Below are 13424 nucleotides of genomic sequence, written 5' to 3'. Positions count from 1 at the left end.
ATGTGAAGACTTGAAATTTCTGCCCCCTCACCCCAAAAACAGGGACAAAACAACAGGCAAACACATTGGAAACAGTATTTGCCACAAAACTGACAAGCAATTAGTATATCAAGTTCATTTAAATTGATAAGAAAAAAACAATAGAAAATGAGAAAAATAAAATGTTAGTGTTATATAAGAAGTGGAAAATGAAGCAAAGGACATCTTAAATAAAAACTTTACTCTTAATCCAAAAACTGCAAACTAGACATTTTAAAAGCAATCATATTGCTGCAATTGAGGATTCATTCAGATTTGTGATAAATCAGTGAGCAAGGCAGGCAGTGGCTTTTCTACCCCGGGCAGGGGAACAAATAGTAAGTAAATTATTAAAGAAAAAAGAGGTTTCAGACAGTCCTAAGTCCATGAGGAAAGTAGTACACGGTGGGTGAGGTAATAGAAAGGGAGTTAGGGGTGATGGGGTCTTATTTAGATTAGGGGTCAGGGAAGGCCTCCCTAAGGTACTAATATTTTATCTGTATTATAAAAATTAAGGAGCCAGTCATGCAAAGATCAGGGGACAGAGGAATGATGGCAGGGGCAAAGCTAGGAACTAACTTCACAAATTCCAAGTGCAGAAACAAAGGCTTAATGGGGAGTGGAGTACAGTGAGGAGGTGGGAGGAGCAATGTTTTATTTTTGCTTTTACTAAAATTGTTGGTTGTACTTCTTATTCCATTTTTATATTTAAATGAAGGTTCTTGGATACCACTAATTTGATTACAAGTTTCAAAATTCCAGAATGCATATTATCTAAACTTAACCTTCAGAACTTTTATCTCCACTAAAATAGGAAAAAGACAGAAAAGGGGTGATTTTGTATTTTTAGTATCCAAAAGGCAACTTACCATTTGAATACATAATGCCATAGCTATTCCAGGTACCTATCAATTCCTTTCAACTAAAGGCTAAATTCCATTCTACCTTTGTTCTTATATAGTCACCTATTAATTCAACAGGTATTAAACACATATTATGTACCATGCATACTAGGTGCCTCAAACATGAGACCCAACACCTGGTGGAGAGTTAAATACATGTTGAAATGAATGAAATATTGATAAACACTCTCCTAGATGTTCCTCTGCTTCATAAGCTATTTCTTATATCTTTTGCTTTTTTGATCCTCATGTCCCCCCAGAGGTTAGTTTTTAAGATCTTTTCTTTTTTTCACTTACATCCTTAATTACCTCATCTGCTTTGCAGCTTTGAATTCCATCTCTGTTCTTAAGGCTACCAAATTTTCTTTAAAAAAAAAATAGATTTATTTATTTGTAAGGCAGAGCTACAAAGAGGCAGAGGCAGAGAGAGAGACAGGTTTCTTCCATCTGCTGGTTCATTCCCTAGATGGTTGCAACTGCCAGAGCTGAGCAGATCCAAAGCCAGGAGCCAGGAGCCAGGAGCTTCTTCTGGGTCTCCCAGGCAGATGGAGGGGCCTAAAGACTTGAGCCATCTTCTACTGCTTTCCCAGGCCATAGCAGAGAGCTGGATAGGAAGTGGAGCAGCCAGGATTCGAACCGGTGCCCATATGGGATGCTGCCACTACAGGCAGCGGCTTTACCCACTACGCCTTAATTCCAGCCCCAGTTTTTATAACGTTTCTCTGAAACTCCAGATCCCAACTGCCTTCCTTTACACTTACATGTTGGATTAACTATCATATGCTCTTTGATGGATTGCATCAAATTTAGTGGCTTAAAACAGAAAATTATCTCTCATAACTTTTGTGGTTCAGGAATTTCTGAGTGGCTTTACTGGGTGGTTCTGGCTCATCATCTTTCAAGTTATTGCAGTCAGATATTAACCAGGGCTGCAGTCATCCAAGGCTGGATGGGGGTTGAAGCACTTACATTCAAGGTGGCTCATTCACAAGACTCATGCTGTTTGTTAGCATGACACCTCAGCATCTTCACAGGGCTACTGGCAGCCTCCTGCTACCAAACAAATAATTCAAGAGTCTAAACCAGAAGCTGTAACGATTTACTATTTAGCATATCACACACTATCACTTTTGCAGTACTCTGCTGGATAACAGACCAGTCTTGATTTAGCATAGGAAGGAATTCCATAAAAGGGTAAATTCAGGAGGTAAGGACTATTAGAGGCTGTTTTGGAGTCTGGCTACCACATTTGTCTAATACTCATTTCAAATCTAACATACACAACAGCAACCTCCTTCTCAAAGCTGTTCCTTCCATAGTATTCTTTGTCTCACACAAAGACAAAGCACTTTTCTAGTTTGGACTGAAATTCCTGGAGTCATCTTTGACAGCTGTCACATCCCATCCCACCTGTTGTGGTTCATCAGCTAATCCTGTCAGCTGTTCCTTCAGAGAATGTCCATGTACTGGCTACTCATATCTCCCAGCCTACCCCAAGCCACTGCTCTTTCTTCCTAGACTTTGTAACACCCTAGCACGTGCTTTCTCCTTGCTCCTTGTGAGTCTATTGGTTCATTATAATGTAAATTAGAGAATGTCAAAATCACACGAACAGGCACCAAAGTTCTTACAATTGTCTAGGAGGTCCTACACTAATTAGTTCCCCCATTCCCCCCCCCCTTTTTTTTTCTTTGACAGGCAGAGTTAGACAGTGAGAGAGAGAGACAGAGAGAAAGGTCTTCCTTCTGTTGGTTCCTGACCGGGACTAGAACCCGGTGTGCCGGCGCCGCAGGTGGAGGATTAGCCTAGTGAGCCACGGGGCCAGTGCCAACACCCATTTCTTTCCTACTCTTTTCTCACTCTTCCCCATCTATGTGACTTACCATTAACAGGAATGCCATTTGTCTTTGCAATGTAAGCATCTGAACTTTCATTTTCCTTTAAATGAAATGTACTGCCCGAGGTAAACTCATGGCTCACTGCTTCTTCCTTAGGTCTTTATCCAGTTGTCTCCCTCATTGAGGTTTGCAGTGACCACCACCCTAGGTAAAATCACAACATATAATCCAAATTTATTTCAGAAAAAGGAAACCATGGTTGGTATGAAGGAGGGCACTAGGAACTTGGTAAAATTTGTATGTTAAATAATAGTATTTTATCAATTTCAATTTCCTGAAGTTGATAATTACATTGAAACTAAATTTTTTTTCTAAGAGTGAAGAGTTATGATACCTGTCACCTACACTCAAAATAATCAACAGTAGAAAACAATAACAGGAACATAGTATATATATCAAATGGAATATCTATACAGAAAGGATAAAGTCAGTGTAAGAAAATACTAACATTGGTTGAATCTAGGTGCATGAGAGTTCCTGCAACTTTTCTAAGGATCCAAATTTTTAAGTGAATTTTTAATTAAAAAGTCACTCTATCTAAAATATCAGAAATTAACTTTCAGCTTTATCATGGCATCCGGTAGTACATATTATTTAGCAATACTGAGGCAGTCACCAGTAGGAATATGTAAAAATAAGAGAAAAGTAATTACTCCTGAGAAAAAGATTAGAGTTCAGAGGAGAAATAGAAATAGATAACACGGATGTAATTTTAAAAAATGATGGCTGATTTAGTGGGAACTGGTGTTGGCAAAAATAATGTAAGAGAAGGAACACTGCTTGGAGTCGGAAGACAAAGATTCCAATTTTCTGACAATACTCATGTCTCTTAGCTGTGTGCTTATAGTAACGATTTTTTTTTTTTTTGAGCTGAAGTGTCCTGATTTGTAAGCCTGAGATAATCTTTTCACAAGGCAGATGGGAAAATAAAAGAGTGTATTAATTCACTATTTGGTTAAAAGTATCATATAAATGCAACTTAATTTTTTAAAAAATATTTAATTAGAATTAGTATTTATTTGAAAGTCAGAATTACTCAGCTAGACACAGTAAGAGATCTTTCACCCACTGGTTCACTTCCCAAATGGCCACAACGGTCAGGGCTGGGCCAGGCAAAGCCAGGAGACAGGAGCTTCATCCTGGCCTCCCTCACGGATGCAAGGGTCCAAGCCCTTGGGCCATCATTCGCTGCTTTTCCAGGTGCATCAGCAGGGAGCTGCATCAGAAGCCACCATCTGGGATGCTGGAACTGTAGACTGTAGCTTAACCCATTGTGCCACAGTGCTGGCCCCTGCAACTTAATTTTTAAAAACTATAACTAGTTTCCCTGATTGCTCATGAAATTTTTTTTCATGTAATCCATACAGAAGATATTTCATTTACAGCCTGTGTTGTAATCCATATAATAGGTACCTCGTTTGTAGCCAGTCCTGAAGTGGGATTGAAAATCTTTTCATTCCCTGTGAAAGAATCCCACTCTGACGAGAAGTGTATTTTATTTATTTGAAAGACAGAATTACAGAGAGAGGTAGAGACAGAGAGCGGTAGAGACAGAGAGGGAGGCCCTCCATCCGCTGGTTCATTCCCCAGATGGCTGCAATGTCCGGAGCTCTGCTGAATTGAGGCCAGGAACAGGACTTGGGCCATCTTCCACTGCTTTCCCAGGCTATAGCAGAGAGCTGGGTCGGAAGAGGAGCAGCTGGGACTAGAACCAGTGCCTATATGGGATGCCGGCACTTCAGGCCAGGGCTTTAACCCTCGGCCCCCGTCAACCATTTCTTAAAAGGTCATTTCCCACTAATGTTGCTAAGACCCACTAAGACCCACTAAGCCTCTTCTCAGGCTTCTCTCTCCTCCAGTCTCTCAATCTCTTCCTTTCCCCTCCTTACGTTGAAGAAGTTTAATTCTTCCAAGTATTTATTTCCAAAAAACCTTGCTCTAATGCCAGGTTTCACCCTACGTTTGAAGGCAGACGAGAATTACAAATAGCAAATCTTTTCTTTCCTACATCTATCCTCAGGTCTATTTCTGAGCTTTCAATTCTGCTCTGGTGATCTATCCTTGAGCCAAAACCAGGAGAAGATTGCCGCAGCGCTGGCGCTCACTTGCAGCGCCCGGAAGACAGCGTCCGAGCGCCCAGAGCCTTGGGCGCAGGCGCGGAACGTCTTCCAAGTCCCACCCAATGGGGTATTTCCCGTCCCCTGCACCGTGCACCGGAAGCCGAGGGGGCAGAAGCGGTGCTGCCTAGGAAGCGGGCGGTCGTGGGTTTCTTGGGCAGAACGGAGGAGCCTTTTGCACCGCCCTGTTCCGCAGCGCCGGGGAGGCGCGAAGGGTGGAGCCCGTCAGGTGTTGGCGATGGCGCTGGCCGTGCGACTGTGGCGCTGTCTCCCTGTGGGGCCCCGGCTCCTGACCAGGACTTCGGGCAGCCGCGCGCAGTGCAGTCCCTGGCGATTCGGCGGCTCTGAGGTACCTCCGCTGACCTGACTCCCGCTCCCTGCGCTGTCTGCAGGCGGCGGGCTCGCGCCACCCGTGGGCACGTGCATTGAGGCAAGAACTCAGGCCAGGTGCGCTGCCGCGCGCCCCGTGACCGTGGCGGGCCCACCCCCTTCCGCGAGTGTCTGCACGAAACCCGGGGTTAGGTCCGGAAAGGAGTGGGGTAGGGCTCCCGCGGGAAGCTTTCTCTCTTGTGGTGTGAAGAACAGGTGTGCGGAGGACCCCCGCGCCTCTGTGAAGTAATTTTCACTTTCAGCAGTGCCAGATAACAGCCCTTGAGGCTCTCAGAAAAGGTTGTGGTGCGCTTTTGAAGATTCCAGCGGCTTTAGGTTTTGCTGTTTTAATATTTCTGAGTTGCTTGTGTAATCTGCCCAATGTTCAGGAAATATACAGGGATGTTGGTTTGTAGGGTCACTCGTGGCATTTCTGTCTTTAGACTCTTCCTGGGCCTCTTTCATTCGTTAAAAAAAAATTTTTTTTTAAGATTTATTTATTTCTTTGAAAGAGTTACAGAGAGGAGGAGAGGCAGAGAGAGAGAGAGAAGTCTTCATTTGCTGGTTGACTCCCCAAATGGCCACAACGGCCGAAGCTGTGCCAATCAAAGCCAGGAGCCAGGAGCTTCCTCCAGGTCTTGGGCCATCTTCTGCTGCTTTCCCAGTCCATAGCAGAGAGCTGGATTGGAAGTGGAGCAGCCGGGTCTTGAACCGATGCCCTTATGGGATTCTGGCACTGCAGGCAGTGGCTTTATCTGCTATGCCACAGTGCCAGCCCTGCATGTATTTCTGATATTTGTCTAAAGGTTATGGGAAACCATTAAAATGTTTTAAGTGCAAGTCATTTGGTCAGATTTGCATTAAACACTTTTTTGTGGCAAGAGTGGTTGAGCTAGAGTGAAAGCTTGAAGCCAGGCGAGGGATCCTTACTTTAGGATAGGTGAGTAATGTGGTAATTTAACCCTTAGTGGTAGCCATGGAAATGGAAATAAGTGTATGCATACCTAAAGTTTCAATGTGGGGGGCTGAACAGGGAAGAGTCAAGGAAGTTTCTAAGGTTTCTGACTAGGGTAACAGCGTAGATAGTAGTACTCCTTACAGGGATATGACTAACGCAAGAGATTTGGGGAGTTTTGGGGAAAATGAGTTATATTTTGGACCAGTTAAGGGGAATGTGGTATGGCAGTCAAGTTGACATGGAATAGGCAGTAGTCGGAGACCTGGGTAAGAGCTACAGACCCAGAGGCCTTTGACATATAGTTGTAACTGAAGCCATGGTAAATTAAAATAGTTAATAAATCCAGAAGACGACCTAGAGTTTATCATGGAAGAATTATAACAGGAGGAGGAGCTGGCAAGATTTTTTAAAATTTATTTGAAAGGCAGAGTTACAGAAAGGCAGAGGCAGATAAAGAGCTCTTCCTTCTGATGGTTCACTCCCCAGATGGCTGCAATGGCCAGAGCTGTGCCGATCTGAAGCGCACGTAGAAGCAGAGGTCCAAGGACTTGAGCCATCTTCTCTGCTTTCCCAGAGCTGGATTGGAAGTGGAGCCGCCAGGACTCTAATCCACACCCATGTGGGATGCCGGCACCATAGGTGGCGGCTTTACCCGCTAGACCACAGTGGAGCTGGCAGGATTTTTAAGAGGAAAAGCAGTAGAGGATGGTGACATCCTTTCCATCTAATTATGAGTTTGTATATTTTAATTCATTTCGGCTCTAAGGTTGGTACAATCCACGTTGTAGGAAATGTGTATCTCAGAGTGAGCTTGCTTCTTTTGTTCAACAAATATTTTTGGAGAACTCTTATATGAAAGGTGATGTAGGTACAATGTGAAATGGCATATTCTCATGGTTTTAGTCTCATAAGTTATCAATATCTTAGATTGCCACTGCATCCTTTTTTGTAATGCTTATTAATTTTCACACACACACACACAGATCTGCCATCAACTGATTTATTCTCCAAATGCCTGCAACAACTAAGGCTGGGCCAGGGCAACACCAGCACCCTGCAGTTCATATGAGAGTCTCCTACATGCGTGGCAGAGGTTCAAGGCTTGAGCAAAAGAGCCATCATCTGCTTCTAGGATGCATTAGCAGAAAGCTGGATTGGAAGTAGTGTAGGCTGGATTCCAGCTGGCATTCTGACAGGAGATACAGGCATCCCAAGCTGCTGTACCACGACATCCACCCTAAGCAGTCTGGTTCTTTTAATTTGTTTTTCAGTCCCGAAACATGATTTTTACTTATTTTCTCAGAGCTAAGAAAAAAGCTGCTTCACTTAACCAAACTGGCAAGAGCCAACTATTAACATGTCAGTCCATTAATTTATAATAAGAAATATTTATCTCCATCTCTATCAGTTTCCAGAGGCACCATTTTCTTCCCTGTAGGAAAGCTAAGATTTTATTTGTTAGCATTATTTTAGCAGAGAAAGTTGAACATTCTTTATATCAAATTTCCTAAAGCTATTGTAGTGTACATAACCTTTTCTACTATTTTATATCCCTGCCAAAATAATAAAAAATGAGATATTTACTGATAAACTCATATTTTCTCTCTTTTTTTTTAAAGATTTATTTATTTATTTGAAAGTCAGAGTTAGAGAGAGAGAGAAGGAGAGGCAGAGAGAGAAAGAGAGGTCTTCCATCCACTGGTTCACTCTCCAATTGGCCACAGTGGCTGGAGCTGCGCCAATCCAAAGCCAGGAGCCAGGAGCTTCTTCTGGGTCTCCCATGTGTTTGCAGGCGCCCAAGGACTTGAACCATCTTCTACTGCTTTCCCAGGCCATAGCAGAGAGCTGGATCGGAAGTGGAGCAGCTGGGACTTGAACCAGTGCCCATATGGGATGCCGGCACTTCAGGTGGTGGCTTTACCTGCTATGCCACACTGCCGGCCCCCTCATATTGCCCTCTAGGCATCACTACTGCACACACATACTCTGCCCATATTCCATTGAAAAGTAAGTGCTAAAAATGTGACTATGACAAAATTAGTTTACCACTTTGCTACTGATTTGTTTTTAATCCAGTTGTTTGCTGTATCTTGAATATTTATGCTCAAGAAAACAAAGCATTCAGCAAATTGAAATAAGCTGGATTCCCTTTTCCTACCCTAGATCCTTATCAGAAGTTCAAATGTGATTGAACATCTGTAGTTTGTGATTGAAAGAGTTGAGAATGACTCCAAAGTAGTTTTTTTTTTTTTTTTTTTTTTTTTTTAAAGATTTATTTATTTGAAAGTCAGAGCTTGGGGGTGGGGGTGGGAAGAAGAAGAGAGATAGAGAAGGAGGCAGAGAGGGTAAAGGAGAGAGAGACAAAGAGAAAAATCTTCCATCCACTGATTGACTCTGCAGATGGTTGCGAAGTCCAGGGCCGAGGCAGGCTGAAGCCTGGAACTTCAACCAGTTTCCTACATGGATGCATGGGCCTTTTTCCCACTGCTTTTCCTAGGCCATTAGCAGAGAGGTGGATAGGAGGTGGAGTGGCTGGGACCTGAACTGGGAATGCCAGCCTTGCAGGCGGTGGCTTTACCTCCTATACCACAGTGCTGGCACTTCCAAGGTTTTTGTTTTGTTTTGTTTTAACCTGAACAACTAAAAGAATAGAGTCACCATTTACTGGTGATAGAGAAACTGTGAGAGGAGTGGGTTTGGGGAAAAGAACTGTTTTGACTGTTAAACTTGAGATGGTAGTAGACTTCATTTAGCAACAGTAGACAATTGGACATAAAATTTTTGAAGTTTAGAGGAGCCATGTAGGCTAGACATTGGGTATTTGGGACATGTTGATGATATTTAAAGCCATAAGATGAAATGAAATTACCAAACAATATACCTGTAGAGAAAAGATCTGTACTAACTCAGAACACTCCTGGGCAATGAGATATTAGAGATGAGGAACCAATAGAGGGGGAGGAACAGTCATTGAGACAGAGGAATCTCAACATAGTAGTATTTCAAAAGCAAAGTGAAGAGTATTTACAGAGTAACAAATCAGCAAGTGTTGGAACAAAGGCATTATAGAGAGGAAACTTCTGAGATTGATGGATATGAATATCATCTTGATTGTGGTGGTGACGGTTTTATAGGTTTATACATACATCTTAACAAATTGCACACTTTATATTCAGTTTATTATATGTCAATTATATATCAAGCTGGTTCTAAAAATTAAACATCCATTCATTTTGTTTTAAGAGTAAGTGATAAATTTTCGAATGGTGTGGATAGATAAAGAAACATGAGATGCCAGCGCCGCAGCTCACTAGGCTAATCCTCCGCCTTGCGGCACCGGCACACCGGGTTCTAGTCCCGGTCGGGGCACCAGATTCTGTCCCGGTTGCCCCTCTTCCAGGCCAGCTCTCTGCTGTGGCCCGGGAGTGCAGTGGAGGATGGCCCGGGTGCCTGGGCCCTGCACCCCATGGGAGACCAGATTAAGCACCTGGCTCCTGCCATCGGATCAGCGCAGTGCGCCGGCCGCGGCAGCCATTGGAGGGTGAACCAACTGCAAAGGAAGACCTTTCTCTCTGTCTCTCTCTCTCACTGTCCACTCTGCCTGTCAAAAAAGAAAAAAAAAAAGAAACATGAGAATTCAGAATTGACCATAGGAAATACTGGTGGAACATCTTTCATGTGGAAAATCTGAAAATTTTGGAGCACCCACAGGCAAAACTTGGGCACAACAAAAATATGGTAGCCTAAGGTGAAGATGAAATATAAATGAATTTTGTGTTTAGACTTGGGTATATCAAGCTATCTCATGGTATTTATGTAGATAATTCCAAAATTGTAAAAAATCTGAAACAGGTCTAGTTCCAGGCATTTTGGATGAGATAGAAAACCCATAGAACATCCTTCATAGCGTTTTCTAGAATACCATCAGTGGAGTTGTGGGTAGAAAAGCATAATTTGTATGAGTTCAAGAGAGAATGTGAAGAGAAGTAGAGACAACAGAGTAAATTTTTAAAAATAATTTTGCAAAAAACAGAAGTTGGTAAGTGAGATTGAAGGAGATGTGGAGTCAAGGGGAAGCTTTATTTTATTTTTTTAAAGAATTGATACAATATAGCTTATTTTCCAACAAAGACAGTATGGCTGGTTTTTATGCTGATGGGAATGAATCAACAGAAAGGGGAAAATGATGCTATGTTAGAAAGAAAAATTGTGTAGAAAAGGAAGAGTTTTTGAAATGGTACCCATATTTCTTCCTTTGACATCCATCTCAAAAATCTGGCCATAATTGTGAAAGTTAACTTCCAAATCTGTTTGGATATATTCTTTATTTTATTTATCATTTACTTAGAAACCACAAGTTTTATGGGTGACTTTTGAAGATACCGTCACTTAAAGCTGTGTACATTTAAAAATCCAATTATTGTTTGATAAGCAGAGAAAGACAAGGGATCTCCCGTCTACTGACTGTCTTCCCAAATGGCCACAACAGCCAGGCTGTACCATGATGAAGCCAGAAGTCTGGGTCGCCAGATGGGTGGCAGGAACCCAGATGCTTAAGCCATCATTTTCTGCCTCCCAGAATGCACACCAGCATGCAGCTGCACTGGAAACAAGAACCGGGGCTCAAAACCAGGCACTCCGATATGGGATGTAGTGATCTCAGGCAGTGACCCAACTGCTATGCCAAATGCCTGCTCCTATTGCATACAGTTTACAATATTCATGCCTCCACAAATAAATTGTAGTTCTTCCAATCCAGCACTTATTAGCATGATGCTGATTTTTAGATGAGTTACTACTTCCTCCTACTTTTTCTTAAAAAGGTATATAATTTTCTTTTTCTTTTTCTTAAAAAGGTATATAATTTTAAGGAGGGATTTGCTGAAGTAGTCATTTTTGAGCTTCTAGTTTTCTAATGATTGACTGCTGTGAGAGTGGGGGGAAAAGTTGATGTAATTTTGTTTGGAGTACCAGTTTGTGCAGATTTTGTAAGTTTGATTATTCTAATCATATTTTTCCATAGGTGTTGGCACATCCAGGACCTTTAAAAAGAGGCCTTTTCTTCTCAGCCTTGTCTTACTTGGGTTTTGAAACTTACCAGCTCATTTCTCAGACTGCTGTGGTTCATGCCGCAGCCAAAGGTAAACCTAAATTAAACATCTGGAATACTTATTTTATTTATTTATTTATTTATTTTTTGGACAGGCAGAGTGGACAGAGAGAGAGAGAGAGAGAGAAAGGTCTTCCTTTGCCGTTGGTTCACCCTCCAATGGCCAACGTGGCCAGCACGCTGCAGCTGGCGCACTGCGCTGATCCGATTGCAGGAGCCAGGTGCTTCTCCTGGTCTCCCATGGGGTGCAGGGCCCAAGCACTTTGGCCATCCTCCACTGCATTCCCAGGCCACAGCAGAGAGCTGGCCTGGAAGAGGGGCAACCGGGACAGAATCCGGCGCCCTGACCGGGACTAGAACCCAGTGTGCTGGTGCCGCAAGGCGGAGGATTAGCCTAGTGAGCCGTGGCGCCGGCCTGGAATACTTACATTGTAAATTATTTTGTTGCGATCCTACAGTTATCTTTAATTGATATAGAAATTAAAATTTGTGGTTTTTTTTTAATTTTTCACTCTACTTATTAGTCTACGTGGGTATATAAATATGTATACATACACACACTAAATATATGTGCACATAAGTATAGTTCTTTCTGGAAACCGAATGCTTCAATGATAAAATAAGCTATCGCTTCTTTAAATTTTGTAGGACTCATGAGCTAAGAATGTTTTAATTTTTTTTTAAAGAGTTAAGATTGTGGGATTGTAGGTTTAAAAAAAAAAAAGAATTGTCACAGAGACTATGTGTGGTTCACAAAGCCTAAAATATTTACTTTATGGATCTTTACAGAAAAAGTTTGCTTTTATAGAAAAAGTTTGCTTTGTAATGACAGAATAATGATTTTATTTCTCTTTAATACATTGAAGAAAAAGCTCTAGTACTTTGAGATAGAAGTTTTCTATTTACAGACAGAATGCAGCTTATCAATTGTTGAAAACTTAAAAAATTCCATCAGATTTTTATTTGGCCTAATACAGATAGGTAAATAATGTTAAGACATGTCAATTTGTAAAAAAAAAAAAAAAAAGAATTGTCCTTATAGACAGAATCAAAATTTCAGTATATTACAGAAGTACCATTTATTTTTATTTAAAGATTTATTTATTTGGGCCGGCACTGCGGCTCACTAGGCTAATCCTACGCCTTGCGGCGCCAGCACACTGGGTTCTAGTCCCAGTCGGGGCGCTGGATTCTGTCCCAGTTGCCCCTCTTCCAGGCCAGCTCTCTGCTGTGGCCCGGGAGTGCAGTGGAGGATGGCCCAAGTACTTGGGCCCTGCACCCCATGGGAGACCAGGAGAAGTACCTGGTTCCTGCCATTGGATCAGCGCGGTGTGCCGGCTGCAGCGCGCCGGCCGCGGTGGCCATTGGAGGGTGAACCAACGGCAAAGGAAGACCTTTCTCTCTCTCTCTCTCTCTCTCTCTCTCTCTCCACTCTGCCTGTCCAAAAAAAAAAAAAAAAAAAAAGATTTATTTATTTATTTGAGGGGTAGAGTTACAGAGAGAGGGAAAGACAGACAGACAGGTCTTCCATCTGCTGGTTAACTCCCCAAATGGCTGCAATGGCTGGAGCTGTGCTGATCTGGAGCCAGGAGCCAGGATCTTGTTCCGGGTCTCCCACACAGCTGCAGGGGCCCAACGACTTGGGCCATCTTCTACTGCTTTCCCAGATCTTAGCAGATATCTGGATCGGAAGAGGAGCAGCCAGGACTTGAACCGGCACCCCTATGGGATGCAACACTGCAGGTGGTGGTTTTACCCGCTGCACCACAGTGCCAGCCCCTGAAATACCACTTTAATTTGTGGGTTAATCCTTATAGATTTTCACAGTCCTTTTCCATTATAAAGGAGAAGTTGATTGTGGGAAAAAGTAGAGATTTGATTTTGAATAGGGGTCTTTAAAGTTTTGATAGAAGATTTTGAGAATAATGCCAAAAAATTACTACCTACATTCTGATTTCTTTTTCACACTGCTATCTGTCTTTTAATAATGCACGTAATTGAAAACTGCTATGCTTTTCATTTTTGAGGCGTATTGTGAGTGAGATAGTCCAT

At 42.4% G+C, this 13424-nt stretch overlaps 1 protein-coding gene across 2 annotated transcripts in view; it reads left to right on the top strand.

Annotated features, from left to right (window-relative positions):
* Positions 1 to 5029: 5029 nt before the first annotated feature.
* RMDN1 (regulator of microtubule dynamics 1) overlaps positions 5030 to 13424 on the top strand; it is a 34120-nt gene continuing 25725 nt past the window's right edge. Inside the window, exons 1-2 of one of the 2 annotated variants that reach the window (XM_008255709.4) lie at positions 5030 to 5284; positions 11286 to 11403. In XM_008255709.4, coding sequence (XP_008253931.1) covers positions 5174 to 5284; positions 11286 to 11403 — 229 coding nt within the window. In that variant the 5' untranslated portion in view covers positions 5030 to 5173. The remainder of the gene's footprint in view (positions 5285 to 11285; positions 11404 to 13424) is intronic. The other variant, XR_011389177.1, reaches the window with a different exon arrangement.

This window comes from Oryctolagus cuniculus, chromosome 6, assembly GCF_964237555.1.
Source record: "Oryctolagus cuniculus chromosome 6, mOryCun1.1, whole genome shotgun sequence".
Lineage (NCBI taxonomy): Eukaryota > Metazoa > Chordata > Mammalia > Lagomorpha > Leporidae > Oryctolagus > Oryctolagus cuniculus.
The sequence above is the reverse complement of the archived record's forward strand: the minus strand, read 5'-3'. Positions and strand labels throughout refer to the sequence as shown.